Source organism: Equus przewalskii, chromosome 4 (genome assembly GCF_037783145.1).
Source record: "Equus przewalskii isolate Varuska chromosome 4, EquPr2, whole genome shotgun sequence".
Lineage (NCBI taxonomy): Eukaryota > Metazoa > Chordata > Mammalia > Perissodactyla > Equidae > Equus > Equus przewalskii.
Genome location: NC_091834.1, coordinates 59,832,569 through 59,847,308, shown reverse-complemented (window position 1 = coordinate 59,847,308; position 14,740 = coordinate 59,832,569). Strand labels below are relative to the sequence as shown.

The following is a 14,740-nucleotide window of genomic DNA, read 5'->3' as shown; positions in this document are numbered from 1 at the left end:
AACAGAAGTAAAGTAAACCATCATTTTAGTGAGAGCCCACTACCTGGACATTGATGTTACCAGAGGATTTTTAGAAAATCCTGTTTCATTAAATGCTATGCATGCAGTAAAGAAAGAAAAGTTTTTGTTTACTTAAAGCAAAAAATTAAATAAAAACCAAAAATTTTAAAAACTCAAACAAACATTTCAATGAGCTCTTTTTCCTTTTCAAGGGGACACATGGAAGGTCCTAGAAAGGAGTTTTGAAGAAATTATTTTTGATTTCAAAATAGAGATAAGAACGTTAGCTTCTTTTTTAGCTAAAGCTTAAACATTCTTAGGAAGCCAGTTAGGTTAAACTGTTCAACTCTTACTGCCGGGGTTCAAAACAAAACAAAACAAACTATGAATTCAGTATTTAAAATACTTAAAAATGATATGTTTGTCTAAAATATAATAGAAAATCCTTTTGCATTTTTTCTCTTTTCCTTTTTTTTTCTTTTTGCTTTTGTTTTGACTTTTAGACCATATATCTAAGTTATGAGCTTCACTGGATACTTAAAACTTTCTTTTGAAAGCACTGCATACAGGAAAAGATTGTTGATAAATATTGATTTAAAAAGTAAGTTATTAGCTAAACCTGAAACTAGTTATAAAAATCATGCTTCACGACCCTCATATTTCTTTTTTTCTCCAAAATAGATTCTTACACTATAGCGAGAGAAAAAAAACACGTCCTTCCCTTTTCTGAACTCTTATAAAAGCTACACCTTTTGTAAAATACGATTCTTTTAAATCCCATGAACACACACGCACACACACACTCATGTTAGGAGGTCAAGCATTCAAATGGAGATGAAACACCAGCACCTGTCTAGACTGCTAGAGGGAAACATTAGCCCCTGTTATTTGTGAGATGCGACATTAAAACTTTAGCACAGTAGATTGGCTTGTTTCAAGGAGGCACAACTGTGGTTGGGGACTATCTGCTTTTCAAATGTTGCTGAAAATAGAAATCAGAATTATTTGGAAGAGTGGAGTAGCCATATCCATGGGATTCTTTCAGCAGCCAAAGAAGCGCCTTCACTGTGGTGGGAGGGCGGAAAGCACCCCTAGGGAAACGCTCGGTTTTCCTTCTCTCTTTGTTCATCCAGTAGTTCGTCTACTTTCACCCACCAGAACAGCAAAGCTGGTTCCATCGGCTTAAGAAAAAAAAATAACAATAAATCTTAGGCTATTAGCAGCTGATGATTGAACAATGTAATCTGTGTAGTGAATAGAGCCCTTCTGAATTATTATATAGTACATGGATTTTCAACATTAGAGACAGGCCATATAAAACCAGTTGTAATTCGAGGGTGTGATGTTATAGCCCGCATCAGAATTTGGACTTTCACAATCGAGGCTTACAAAGCTCTCCTCCCTAGTGTCTCCAGAGCTGGCAGTCACCAGTGCTTCCCGGATGGCTAAGCCACCTTTTATTTGCTCTGATTATTAAAAACATTAAATCAGGCACATTAAACATCTCCTGGTTACTTTTTTGTAAAAGGCGAGAGTCGAATGAACTCCAGCTGTGGGTCACGGGTAAGGGAAGCAATGGCTAGATCCACATTTTTGAGGTTTGTTTTTTTTTTCTTTAAAGATTATTTTCTTCTTGACATGCAATGCTAAAGGGGGAAAAGAATAAAACAGAAGAAAGTAAAAATGAAGTAAATAGGGAGCCCAGGAAAAAGTGGAAATGGAGAGGAAAATTGGGCATCAAGGAAGTGGACCAAGAGGAGGAGGAGAGGTGGTGAGATGCTTGGTGGTTTTATTTGGATGTCAATGGATCTTATAATTTTTTATAGTAAGGAAAAAAGTTGTGGAAAAGGCTCTGTATTTATCTGGGATTCTGGCGACATCACAGCGCAAACTCAACATGCATCATGACGTCATCAGACTTCCCACCCACTTGCATCTGTTTACTCAACTTATGCCTCATTTTGGCTAAAAGCTGCGGTTTAACAAGATTCAATGTTTCAGGCAAAGGGTTGGACTGATAAGAATGAAACCATGACTATATACAGAAAGAGTTCAGTTTATAAACAAGTAACTGGTACCAGAAAATTGGAGAAAAGCACCAAAGCATTTCCCAAGCTGATAGATATTAATTGCAATAACTCCCTTTTTTCTTATATAACTAAGTATAAAAGACAACATTTCCATAATAACTATAAAAATGAAAGCCAGTCTTTGAAGGGCTGAGGAGTCTTCCAGGTCTGAGTTAATTCTAAAAATGCCCTTAAAAGAAAGAACGCATGATATGCGACAGCTCTTCTTGGAGGCAAGGTCTGACCCGTGCATTTTAAAGGATGGGATTCAGGTCTGTTCTGTGAGTGGTGAGCTGACTGAGGGTGGAGCTTCCTACCACCTCGCTGACTGCCGAGGAGGTGGTGACGGTGTTATGTTGGATGACTTGGTGCTGAGAGCAAGCCGGCACAGGGCTCGCGGGAGGACTGCTCTCCGGACCTGGGGAGAAACACACAGACACACACGCCAATATAGCTCTTTCTGCGGTGGACTCGTGGACTCCTCCGAAAAATATTACTAAACGTTTAGTAGAAACAGAAGAATTTCACACATTTTCTCCTGGAGGTGCTTTTCAAAACTTTATTTTAAACTGTAGTCACAAAGCTTATGCTTTCTCGGTTTATAACTACAAGCAAAGCCATGCTATCTAGATCAGCAAAATGACTTGATGTGTTTGAGTCGTGGTACAGGAACTTCCCCATCTTGTATTTTCAAATATATCAAACGTGGAAAAATACTCACATGTGGTGGGAGAATCTGTGTTGCTCAATCTAAAAAATTATTTGAAAATAAATTGACCTTCAGCCATGAATCCTTGCTCCTCCCACCATCCCCTACTTGACTAGTATTTAACCTATTGACATTCCAGGTACAGAAACTGGAGTCTAGAAAAAGGGATCCATTTTACGTATTGGTAAACTGAGATAAGGTCGCTAGCTTTTCAGGCCAGTGAATAACATGCAACATATGCTGAGGCACTGGATGAGATTCACCCAATGCCTGTTTCCCATCCCCTGGATTTCTCTGGAAGACTGCTAGCCCACAACTGGGCTCCAGCAGGCCATTCTCCTACTTGCTGCAGGGAAAGTCTAGCCAGAAATTATCAGGATGTGGTGGGCATGGTGACGGAGGGGTCAGCAAAGAAGGATTCCCCCTGGTGCAATAGTCTGGCAGCCACTCGAGAATTCTAGCATGATACCTGCCTGGGTGTGCAATCTACACTTTACTTTTGCTCTTTCCATAAAATCCAATGCAAAATTAGTGGCAAAAAATTGGACACTAAAAAAAGCAAAGAAGTCAATGACTTACTTAGATATCCTTGTGATTCTTTCTGCATGGCTGTTATTGGGCAGTCTTTATGCGTTAACAACAACTGTTTCAGCTGTGCCACCTCGTTTTTCAACATGGACACTTCATTCTGGAAAGAGACATATCAAAGCCATGTTGAGAAAACTAGAGAATACAAACCTAAGGTCCTGTGCACTTTCAACAATCAAATTGACAAACTTTTCTTTTCTCTTATGTCCCAATTATATTAAGAACATTGTTTAACGGGATTCACCTGGAAATCTGTAGCTTGCCTTCAATTTGGCCCTCACATTTACCAAGGGCTTTCTGAAGAGACTAGGTATTAACTCAAGAGCTGAATCCTATTAAAAGTCCAGAGCACACCCTCTAGGTGGTGTACTCTGGAGTCAGGTTACCTGTGGGGGAATCTCCACTCTACACTTACTGGCTGACTCTAGGCAGGTAACATAACCTAGCCGAGCTCCAGCAACCTTGTTTATAAAAGGGCTATTAAAAACAGCACAAAGTTCGGGGGCCTGCCTGGTGGTGCAGGAGTTAAGTTCGCACATTCTGCTTCGGTGGCCTGGGGTTCGCTAGTTCGGATCCCAGGTGTAGACCTATGCACCACTTGTCAAGCCATGCTGTGGCAGGCATCCCCCATATAAAGTAGCAGAAGATGGGCACGGATGTTAGCTCAGGGCCAGTCTTCCTCAGCAAAAAGAGAAGGATTGGTGGCAGATGTTAGCTCAGGGCTAATCTTCTTCAAAAGAAACCAAAAAACAAAAAACAGTACAAAGTTCTTTGAGTTGTTGTGAGGATTAAATGAGGTAATAGATGTAAAACACTCAGAACAATGCCCAGCACATACTAAGCGTTCAATAAATTCAGCTATTATAATAATCCTCTTCATGCTGTCCTACAAGCTCAAGTTGACATTCAGTATGAGGAGAAGGCGAATGCAAGGCACGCCTTGGAAAGAATTGTGTGGCAGAATCAGTGGCTTCAAACTGAAATGCCTCAGAATAAACTGACTAATCTACCATCAGATTTCCCACTAGAAATTTCCAAATGGGCTCCAGTTCAACGGAGCATGTCCCCCTGCCTGACGCCCACTTAGCAGAAGGCATGGAAGCCCATGGAGCAAATATTGGTCCTCTCCTGGTGGAATGAGGTCAAACCACAGAGGTAAAGGACAATGAGTTCTGGGCCATGATTGAATTAATTTGATCGGTTCATTAACTAGTTTGGCTAATTTCATTCTAAAAACTTCTTCCCCCTGAATAGCAGGGTGTTGTGGATTGTGTTTTTTTCTTATTTACTCAGATAAGTGCCTCAAATCTCCACGTTTTGTAGGAATTCACAAAGACAGGTTTACAGCTTTGTGGAATGATTTACTTGGCACTACTGTCTGCAAATACAAACGTAGTGTAGGTGGTTGGTTCCAAGGTGCTTCCCACTTGATAAAAGTAAACTATAAACATAGCATCATCTCAAATAAGCCTTTTTACAGTTGTGATAAAAAATACCCCCTCTCTGGCCAGTGTTCATTTGTGGCTGCCAGGCATTATGCTCCGCATGTAGGAAACTTAAAAAAACACACAGAAAAGGGCGTTTTAACATTGCTGTCATTAAGTCGTAGCTACACTTTCAATATGAACTTGGCTTTTCAGGCATGTATTTATCACCTAGAAAAGTAACTTTGGGATTCTAGAAGTTAATTAAAAGAATTTTTTTGAAACTTGTTTTAAAGACTACCTCCCATTTCCAAATTCATTTGCAAAATACATTATAAGCAATCAAATGTTGAGTAACATAAGTAACAAAATAATAAAAATCTCGGCTACAAAAGCTTTTCTCTTTCTCCTGCAAACTTTACCAAATAAAAATGCCTATCTGAGAAATTAGCATTAATGATGAATAAATCACTTAATTGCACAGGAAAATTGCTCTTAAATCTGAGAACATTCAGGAAAGCAAATTGCACCTCCCACCTCCAAACGAGTGTGATTGATAAGGGGCCCTGTCAAAGCCAAAAGTGACCCTTGTCAATTCTGGGGTCAGGGGAACAACTTTATTTATAGGACAATTTATTTTAGCCTTAAACACTAATTCTTTCCTCTCTGATTTTATGCCCATTTAATTCAGACAGCCTTCCTTGTTTTTCTCAGCTCTCCCTCTGCTTGAAATAGCTTGTGTAGAAGAAAGTTATTTTCAGACTGTTAAGTAGAAGGCAACCCCTGGTTAAAAACAAAACATACAAAAACAAAACAAAAAAGGAGGAAAAGAAAACTAAGTGTGAATACTATATATGTTTTTGGCCTCAAAATGAAATGTCGTATTATTTGCATTTGGACTCTAGAAGTAATACTTTTTTGAAATCACAACTGTTAGACACCTGCACCCAAACGAGAAACTCAGCTGCAGATAATGCAGACAATGGTTCTTAGAAAACAGAGTCCAGCTCCAAGTTTCAGTGAATCCAGCCACACTTTTCTACTGTGACCGAGGAAACAACAAGTAAGTAAATTATTTAAAGTGAAACAGGAATCTCTTCCTTTCTTATAATTCTGGAAGAAAAAACAATCCTACTTGGCGGCTGTCTTGGAGAAGTTGATTTTAGTCTCCATTTCTTCCTCCACCATGTCCTGGGCAGTCACAACTTTTCCCGGCAATGTTCGATCTCCCAGGCACAAAATGTTCATTGCCCCTTCCTTAAGAAAACACTTTGAATTCCGTTCACTGGGTTTCTACAATTGCAAGGAGCTAACTGCCTATAACACTTGGCACACCCCAAACCAGTTCACAATCAACCTTTTGCTTCCATGAGAGGCCACATAAACAGCACCAATCACCACCACGAACAGGATATGTCGTGTCCCAGTCTACAACCAAAGCCCCATACAAAATAGACGACTTTAGTGGCATTTGTGTCTATGGATAGCAAAGCACTTCATTAATAAACCAATACATTGTAAATATAGAAACTGAAGTCCAGGGAATTGTGAGGGTCTGGAAAAATGTAGGAACCTGGAGAGTACCATGAAAACTGACATCATTTAAAGATACATGTGGATATGGACATATTTCTTAATGTAATGTGTTAGTAATTATGTTATTTAGCTGTGTTATGGTTGGAAAATGAATGCTCATTAATATTCTCTGGGGAGAACAATCAGCCTCTCATTTAGATCATACACACATAACTAATGATGCTGATAAGGACTAAATAAAAGTCTAATGGCCACAGAAGCAACAGAAATCCATGGGGCAGCTTCCAGCAGAAAAAGGAACTCTCAAGTAGGGGTTGAGAATAATAGGGTTTAGCTTCCCAAATTGTCACACCAACCTAGTGTAGAACAAGACGGCTGGACTAGTTCTCTAGTTCCTTCCAGCAAGATCGTTTTTTATTCTACAAGTGTTTCTGTGTTGCCTTCTATTGAGAAAGCTCATTACCTAATAATCTAATGAAGGACTCGGTTTTGATTTTTTATTCATTAATTACCTACTTTTGGTACTCTCAAATATGCTTATATTTCAAGTCTTCTATTTCCTAAGAGAGCCAGTTCTGGAACCTGCTGTGCTCTCAAATCTTGTCAGTGCAGATTCCAAAACGTCATTCATAGTTTCATTTTAGCGCAAAATTTTGTGTGCTTCCACGTGTCCACATTGCTGAGAGAGTCTACAGAGCCCTCCATCAGCTTCCATGAGGGAGCCTTTGGGTTAAGAAAGGTCAAGGATCGCTGGCCTGGAGAAAGCAGTGACTCGTGTGCTGTGCAAATGCATAGTCATCTCAAAGATTCATATTGATAGACTGACGGATGTAGGAAGTGCACAAATACTAGACTATGTTTGTTTTAAATAAAAATCCTTTTCAAGACAACATAAATAGAATCTCCTTCAATTCATTTTGGAAGAGAACAACCAGATAGCAAATGTTTCAAAACGCTTGAAAGAAATCAACCGTATCCTGCAGTCCTGGTAGGGTATTAGAAATCAGGACTTTTGGAAGCATTTTCTTACTCTGAATGACCCTGCTTTATGAATCCAGGCAAAGCCTCAATTTTTTCACTCCCCCGTGTAGGTTATAATAATAGTTCTAGGTCTTCATATAAAAATACTCTGCAAAAGCAAAGGATTAATGATCAGTATTGATTCTCCTCCTGAAATCGGCCCTTCTCTTTTTCATTTTTCTAAACTAGTTTGGGTTTGCTGTTCTGAAGCAGTTAGCCATTTAAATAGGGGCTGTAAGAGGGTAGATGCAGTTGGATTAATCTGTTCTTAAACCCACAGGTTGATTTGGGATGAAGTAGCACCCCTATAGAGACATTCAATGCTATAATAACAGACTTTAACAGGCACTCTGAGAAGTCCCTAATAGCTACATTGGCAGTTTTTGGCTTTGGGGATGTCATATTGTTAATATGCTAAACCCAGAATGCTTTTTGATGCAAACAGTAGACTGTGCCAAAAAAATAATTATCAAAATGGGCTCTCCAATATAACCCCTCTCCCCTGCTTTTTTTTTTTGTTGTCGCTTAGCTGAGGCCAGGTTTGGTTCATTCTAAAACAAAGGACTTTCAATTTGTAAAGCAACAGTTCCCATCTGGCCTATTCTCTTGCCAAGTCCCAACCTGGGCTCATGTGTCTAAAATTTCAGCAGCGACTTAGGCCATGTGTCTTTGCACTAAAAACGAAAAGCAATTATTTCCATGGGTGACCAGATGATTTCCATATCATATACTGAACACAAACAATCCACTGAGCACCACCTCAGCAGCTGATGAATTTAGAGCTGATCTTAGCCACTCTGTCAGAGAAAAGAATGTGGATTCCTTTAGTTTAAGAACTTTCTAGAAGGCAGGATCACAGAGCAGTGGGTTAGGTCAAGAGAAGACTTGCTTGGGTCCTCCTCCTGCTATTTGCTGGTTGTGTGCCTTCTAGGAAGTCTCCTCGTGTCCTCTGAGCCTCAGTTTCTCCCTGTATAAAATGTCAGCTCGAGTGGTTTCTAAATTTCCCCCAATTCCTATACCTCTGTTGACCTCTTGGGTAGAGATTTGTTGTGAGACTAGGAAATGAAGTCTGAGGGTTTGATTTTGTTTTCTTAGGTCTGATTTTTCCAATCTGAAACTCTGCAGCCTAACTAGAAGTTTCTATGCTGAAAAACAACTCAAAAGTGGCAGCTGGCCATCCAGACCTTGGATATTCCATTTGGCTGGAGTTTGTTTACTTAGCACCTTCCATTTCTGTTTACTTAAAATTTGGCTCACTGGACCAGCCTCAAGAGAGACACCTTTTTCTTTTGACAAAGATCCAGTGAGAGGGAAAGGGTCATTCAAAGGTAGCAGAATGTGCGTATCCTATCCAGCATCACGAGGCACGGCGCAGAGCACTCAGCATCACAGAAAACATGGCACCCTTGTGGTTTCTGTCCTTCTGAAGCAAAGCCATGGCTGGAAAACACCAACAATTTAGTCTTTACAGAGACCGTCCCTTTCTCGGGCACTGCTTTAAGAACCAAAAATATCAGTGCCTGTCGAATGGTCTCAACAGGACTTTTTCCCCCTGATCTTCAGGGGCTAGAATGCTAGTATCTCTTTTCCTGAGCCACTGTGGCTGAAGAAACGTGAAAATTAACGGCTTAGGATCTCGTAAAGGGGAAACTTACCTTATGTATTTTGTAAATGCAGTAGTATATACGCATATACCAAGTAATGAACATGTCTGATCTCAAAGTAAACCAGCATCCTTACATTTCCTGGCTCTCTGGTATGAACCTTCCACGTTTTCATGTGCTAGGACCGTAGTCAATATGCTGGAGTAATTCTGCAAGGACTCGTTTGGGTTAAAACTGATTTAAACATCTGTAAGTGTCTGATACGTGCCAGCTGGCTCCTGGCTCCTTCATGGCTTCGTCACCTAACCAAGGGTGATTTTTCCCCCACAGGGGACATTTGGCAATGTCTGGAGACTTTTTGATTGTCACAACTTGGTGGTGAGTTAGAGGATGCTACTGATATCTAGTGGGTAGAAGTCAAGGATACTGCTAAATATCTACAACGAGCACGATACAACAAAGAATTATTGTACCTGAAAGTCAATAGTGCCAAGATTGAGAAAACCTGTACATTTTCATGGTCCTCATGCAGACCTCAGGACTGGCTGCAAATTCTAGGCATTCCCACACTTCAGTCAACACAGAACCACTACTATAATATTTGCTAGGTTCACATACACTAGAACTTTTATTTACTTAACCTGTTTGTACAAATTAACTCATTTTTTAATGATTTCGTCTCATCCTTACCAATAGTATTTGTGAAAGTGAAGGTTTGATGTTTTAATTACATTCTTCAATACACATAAAAATAAAAACATGGTTACTATTAATATTGAAAGCGTTTATCCATGTTCTACCTAAAAGCTTCTCACATACTACTGCGTCTGCCAGATTCTAGAGTTACAGACTTTCAAGTTGGAGTGACTTTTGAAGTATTTGTGTCCAGCCATCCCACTGTGGCTTGACTCCCTTCAATCACATCCTTGCCAAGTGGTCAGGCAGCCAGTGCTTGGACATACCAGAGATGGGGAACTCACTCATTTATTCAACAAACAGATATTGAGTGTATACACTCGAGAACTCACCATGCACTGGAAACTATACTAGAAACAGGGGATGGGTAGAGGGGGGAGGGGGTAGTAAGAAACAGCCCCCACCTCCTGTAGCATACAAGCTAGTGGGAGGAATTATCATCTTACTCCCCCATATCTGCTATACATGTTTTCCCAGTTTCTTTCTAATGTCTATCACCAAAAGAACAATAAATTTAGGGGAAAAAGTGAACATCCATAAATTATGACATTCAGTCCCTGTATATCCCAAACTTTCTTTGTATATTTTCAATTTGTACGCTGGATGCCCCAAGGCCATTTCCATTTAATGGAATTAAATATGCAAGGACTTTGGGGGTTTGGTACCCTGACTGCTCCTCTTTGAGGATGCACAGAGAACCAGGTGGGGGAAGGTGAAGGAGACCTCAGAACTCCTGAGGTGCAGAGTCTGTCTATCTGTGGCGATCTTTCCCTGCTTCCCTCCACTCTTTAGCCATTCTCTCTGCTCCTGGAAGCACCGGGCTATAATCCATCTTACTCCTATCTCTAGACTGTTCATCACATACCCATTTAGTTGTTTTTTTTTTTTTTCCTGCTAAGGAACAGCGCTCTCCCTTTTGTTTTAGAACACAGTATGATGCCCTGAACTGAATCATTTGCATGGCATGAAGTCTGCTGGAGAAGCCCTGGGGACTGGAGTTTCCTCTCCTTCTTTCAAACACTCCCAGAAGTGGCCTTGTTATAAAAATGTCCTTAACTGAGCTACCCATAAAAAGCAAAAATCAGGCAAAATTCAAATCTTGTTGAGTTTGAGGATGAGCTGGAGACATGCCTTTTCTTACACAGCAAAATAATAACTACAAGCCTTCCTTTCCTGCCTTAAACAAAATATAGATAACCTCGTGCAAATTGAAGCCAACTCCTCCCTCACTGACTATAAAGAGCTGCCTTTCAGTTGCAGATTTATTATGTGTCAGGCACTGGAAAAGTTGCTTTGTAGACACAGTTCATTTATTCCTTTCAACAACTCTATGAGCTTATTATTCCCATTTTATAGATGAGAAAACTGAGAGCCAGAGAGGTTAAACACAAGTCACTGCTGAACAAGAGTTCGAACCTCTGTCTGACCAAAGCCTGTGTTCCCAGCCCTAAAACTTAGTCGGGCGGGTTCTCCCTCCTCAGAGCTTTACAGGCAGATTGACTTAAAACTGGAGGGTTATTTTGTTTTGTAGAGCGTCCCAGAGTTAATAAAGCTGGAGGAGGAAGCCTACAGTTCTCTGTGGGCTAACGTGTGATGTTACTGCTTAGGTCAACAAGCGCCTGCTGGGACAGGAAATGCCAACTGTACACAGCGCCTTTGAGTCCTGAGGAAAGAGACAGTGGCCTGCACCTGAAGCTGCATGTTTGTCTGGGTGAGTTCTTCTGCTTTCTTTTCCAGTGACATCACCCAGACCTTCCTCTTCTGTCTGCAACGGGTGGCGGCTGCCCGGTTCCGTTCCAGAAATTTCCGCCGCCTCTCGTCAGGATCCTCATCCACCACCCTTCGCCGGCGCCCCCCTGTGGGCTGGGGCGGCTGTATTGTCTGGGTTGGCTGCATCTGTTGTGTGGCTGGTGAAACCTGCTGGGAACGGGGCGCGGGTGGGGTGATGGGGATAAGAAAGGAAGACGTTGGTCAGGGAAGAAACCCAAGCCGGGGTTGTAATACAAAGCACAGAATCACTTGCTTTAGAAAGCATATCATACTTGTTTCCTAAGAACGAAGTAAACAATGAAATCACACTCATGAAAAGAAAAAGCATCGCCGAGCTATTGTCTATGATACTTTGGCAAGATATAAGAATGACTCGTGAAAATGGAGTCAAGTAGATTTTTCCCTGACAGGCATTTGACCGAATCAGGGCAGAGGAGACAGCTTTCCTCCTTCAGATATTAAAAATATTTTACTTAAGGTGTACTTTAAAATTTTAAAGTGTTAATGTATGGCTACAGGTGAAAACAGAGAGGTCAGGGTTATTGTCACAATATTGATGAGTCTCCTGTCATCTGCAGGAATCTCCTTCTGGGCAGGCTGTGAGCACCTTTCATTTGGATGGTGTTAAAACCATGTTTCCAGAATACACTTCTGAGACATCATCGCCACTGTGACTTCTATCAAAAGAACCCCGTGAAGCCAGGAAAACAGTTGAACTCCTATTTTCACTATTTCACAGTGCTTAATGAAAAGGACTAGCTGGACCTGCAAACTCCAGATGGGTCTGCCTGCTCCTCCGAGCTTTGACGAAGGTGGAGGGAGTTATAGGAGGCCTCTCCAGGTGACCGGGAAGCAGTGCCTTTGAAAGGATGCAATCAACGTCTGAGGCAGCGCTGAGCCTTGTTACACACCATGGCTGTGCGACAGGGCAGGGTGGTTGTGCATCACTGTATACTTACATTATAAGGAAATCCTAGGAGTGGCAAAGCACTTTATTAAAAATGTTTCTTTGCTTTTAGATTCCTTGTAAGGTCTGCATGAGGCTCAGCAACATCTGAGGTTTGGGAGACTCCTACACATACAGTTTTATTTCCCTTCATGAGGCAGACACACAGTACCTAGTGAAATTTCTACAAACGTTCACTTTATGCGTCTGGACACTTAATGCTTTTCCCAATGCTCTTCACTCCTTCCCTTCCTTCATTCTCAATTCTCAATAAAGGATGCTTTTTTCCCCCCACCTCTCATTTCTCAGTCACTCAGGCTTATGGCTGTAATACTATAAAGTTGTTTTACAAGAGACATTTAACCCATAGAAATAACAGGCAAAAAGTTTTTAAAATGAAGCTCAGCACCTTTCCTACCGCACTGCAACCCTATGATTGAAACCAATCAGAATGACTGTAATCTCACGAATCATGGCTACCGGTTGACATCAGCTGACTGACGGTGATGCATTTTAATCCTGGACTCTATCAAACCTTATATGACCAAGTGTAAAAGAATCAGGCTCAGGATTGAGGTGGACTGCATCTCAGTAATTTTATTTAGAGAAAAGACACTTTCTAAAACTGCTTATTGGCGATTCCTCTCCTCCCTATCATAGAGGAATAACGAAAGAAATTGACTGAGGGCCTGCTTACCAGAGTTGTGGCTGCAGGTATAATCTTTGTTACTGGCAAAGGTTTAGCACTTGTCCTTTCAATGCCAACTTCTGGGCTGACTACTTCAAAGCTGAGCATTAGGACGGACCGTGCTAACTTGCCTATTTTTTCCGTTAGCATTTCTTTTTGTGAATTAGTGATCTCTAATTGCCAGCTATAGACAAGACTCTCAAGTAGGCAAAACTGAGTTTTAATCTCCATTCCAGGGACCTCTTTTAATACTGTATTCTCCCATCCTAACTTCAACCAACCGTTACCCACTGACAGTATTCCGGTGCCTTAACCAAAGGGGTAAGTTCTGTGGTGGTTTCAGACTCAGTCCAGGTTCAGAGGTCAAGGTGTGGTTTGGTTAAGAGAAATTCCTGGTGGCCGAGGAATGACACTGAAATGGCTCTGAAATCACATCCTTATATGCGAGAGAATCATAAAAGTCAGGAGAGATTGCAAATACAACTCTAAGACCAGAATTTGTGTCCCTACTAAATATTGTTACTTATCCTTTTATCTAAAAATGGAATTCTGTTGGCATAAGCACTCTGAAAATTTTGATCATGAATAATGACTTGTGATTTCAAAAAGACAGAATTTATTCCAAGTCATCTTAGGATCTCAGAGTTGGAAGGACTTTAATAAATTTCTATTCCTACTGTTCTGATAATCATATACTTAAGCAACATGACAAGATCTCAGTAATCAACCAAGTTAATACAATTTAATAGTGGCAGTTTGAATACTGTCTAAATGATCTTGTTCAAATTTTAACATGACCAATCTGGACTCTTTCTTTTTAGTGTAGGATTAAAAAAAGAAATTGTTTGCCCAGCTAATTATAATAGCAATTAACTAATTGCATATACAATTGGCCACTTACTGACTTGAAATGGAGGGCAATTGTCTAATTGGTAATTAGCTAATGAATGGCTTTTATATTCAACGAACTGTTAAACTTGTCTGTCAAATAACTTGTCCACAAAGGCAACCAAAATTTGATGCTATGCTTTTCCTTAAAAAATAAGTCTGTACACATGTGCATCTATTTGCCTATCTTTGACCTTGAAGTTTTCTTCCTCTCTTCTAAATACATGTCCTGCTATGGCATTCAGCTAAAAAGGCGCTTTACATAGCATTTTGCAGCTAAACTACTTGCTAAACTTCTATCACATTACATTGGTTTGGAACTAACCATGACTAATGCACTGAAAACTGTGCTAAGGGCTTTACAGACATTCTCTCATTTAATACTCGTAAGAGTCTATGAGTTTAGTCTATCATTACCCATTTTGCAGATGGGAAAACTGAGGCTTAGGGAGTTTAATTGACTGACCACAGCCACACAGCAAGTATGGCGGGAAAATTAAAAGTTTTCTCACTCCAAAGCCTGCACTCTTATTTGCTAGGTAAATTCCTCTAAGAACCTTTGCAGAAATAAGCTGACCTAATGAATAAGCTTATCTACTGAATAGATTAGAGAGTTGCTTGCGGATGACCTATTTTGTGGCTGGCTGTCCAGGTTTGGTGTGCATTAGAGGAGGGGGTTCAAGAGCTCAAAAAGCTGCCTGGTGTGAAGCCAGAAGCAGATGATGTTGGAGATGGTGAATAAGTCTTACTTGGTGATCCCAAGCTTCCAACACCCTTCTGACCTAGCTGCTAGGAACCTGGC

The 14,740-nt window shown here is 40.6% G+C and overlaps 1 protein-coding gene across 27 annotated transcripts in view; it reads right to left on the bottom strand.

Annotated features, from left to right (window-relative positions):
• Positions 1 to 1,599: 1,599 nt before the first annotated feature.
• CREB5 (cAMP responsive element binding protein 5) overlaps positions 1,600 to 14,740 on the bottom strand; it is a 394,803-nt gene continuing 381,662 nt past the window's right edge. For 11 of the 27 annotated variants that reach the window (XM_070616101.1, XM_070616117.1, XM_070616093.1 and 8 more), the window contains 3 exons: positions 11,336 to 11,563; positions 3,358 to 3,466; positions 1,600 to 2,487 (listed from right to left, as the gene is read on the bottom strand). In XM_070616101.1, the coding sequence (XP_070472202.1) occupies positions 2,324 to 2,487; positions 3,358 to 3,466; positions 11,336 to 11,563 (501 nt within the window). In that variant the 3' untranslated portion in view covers positions 1,600 to 2,323. Of the gene's footprint in view, positions 2,488 to 2,679; positions 2,820 to 3,357; positions 3,467 to 11,335; positions 11,567 to 14,740 lie in introns of those variants that run through there. The other 16 variants (XM_070616095.1, XM_070616100.1, XM_070616096.1 and 13 more) reach the window with 4 other exon arrangements.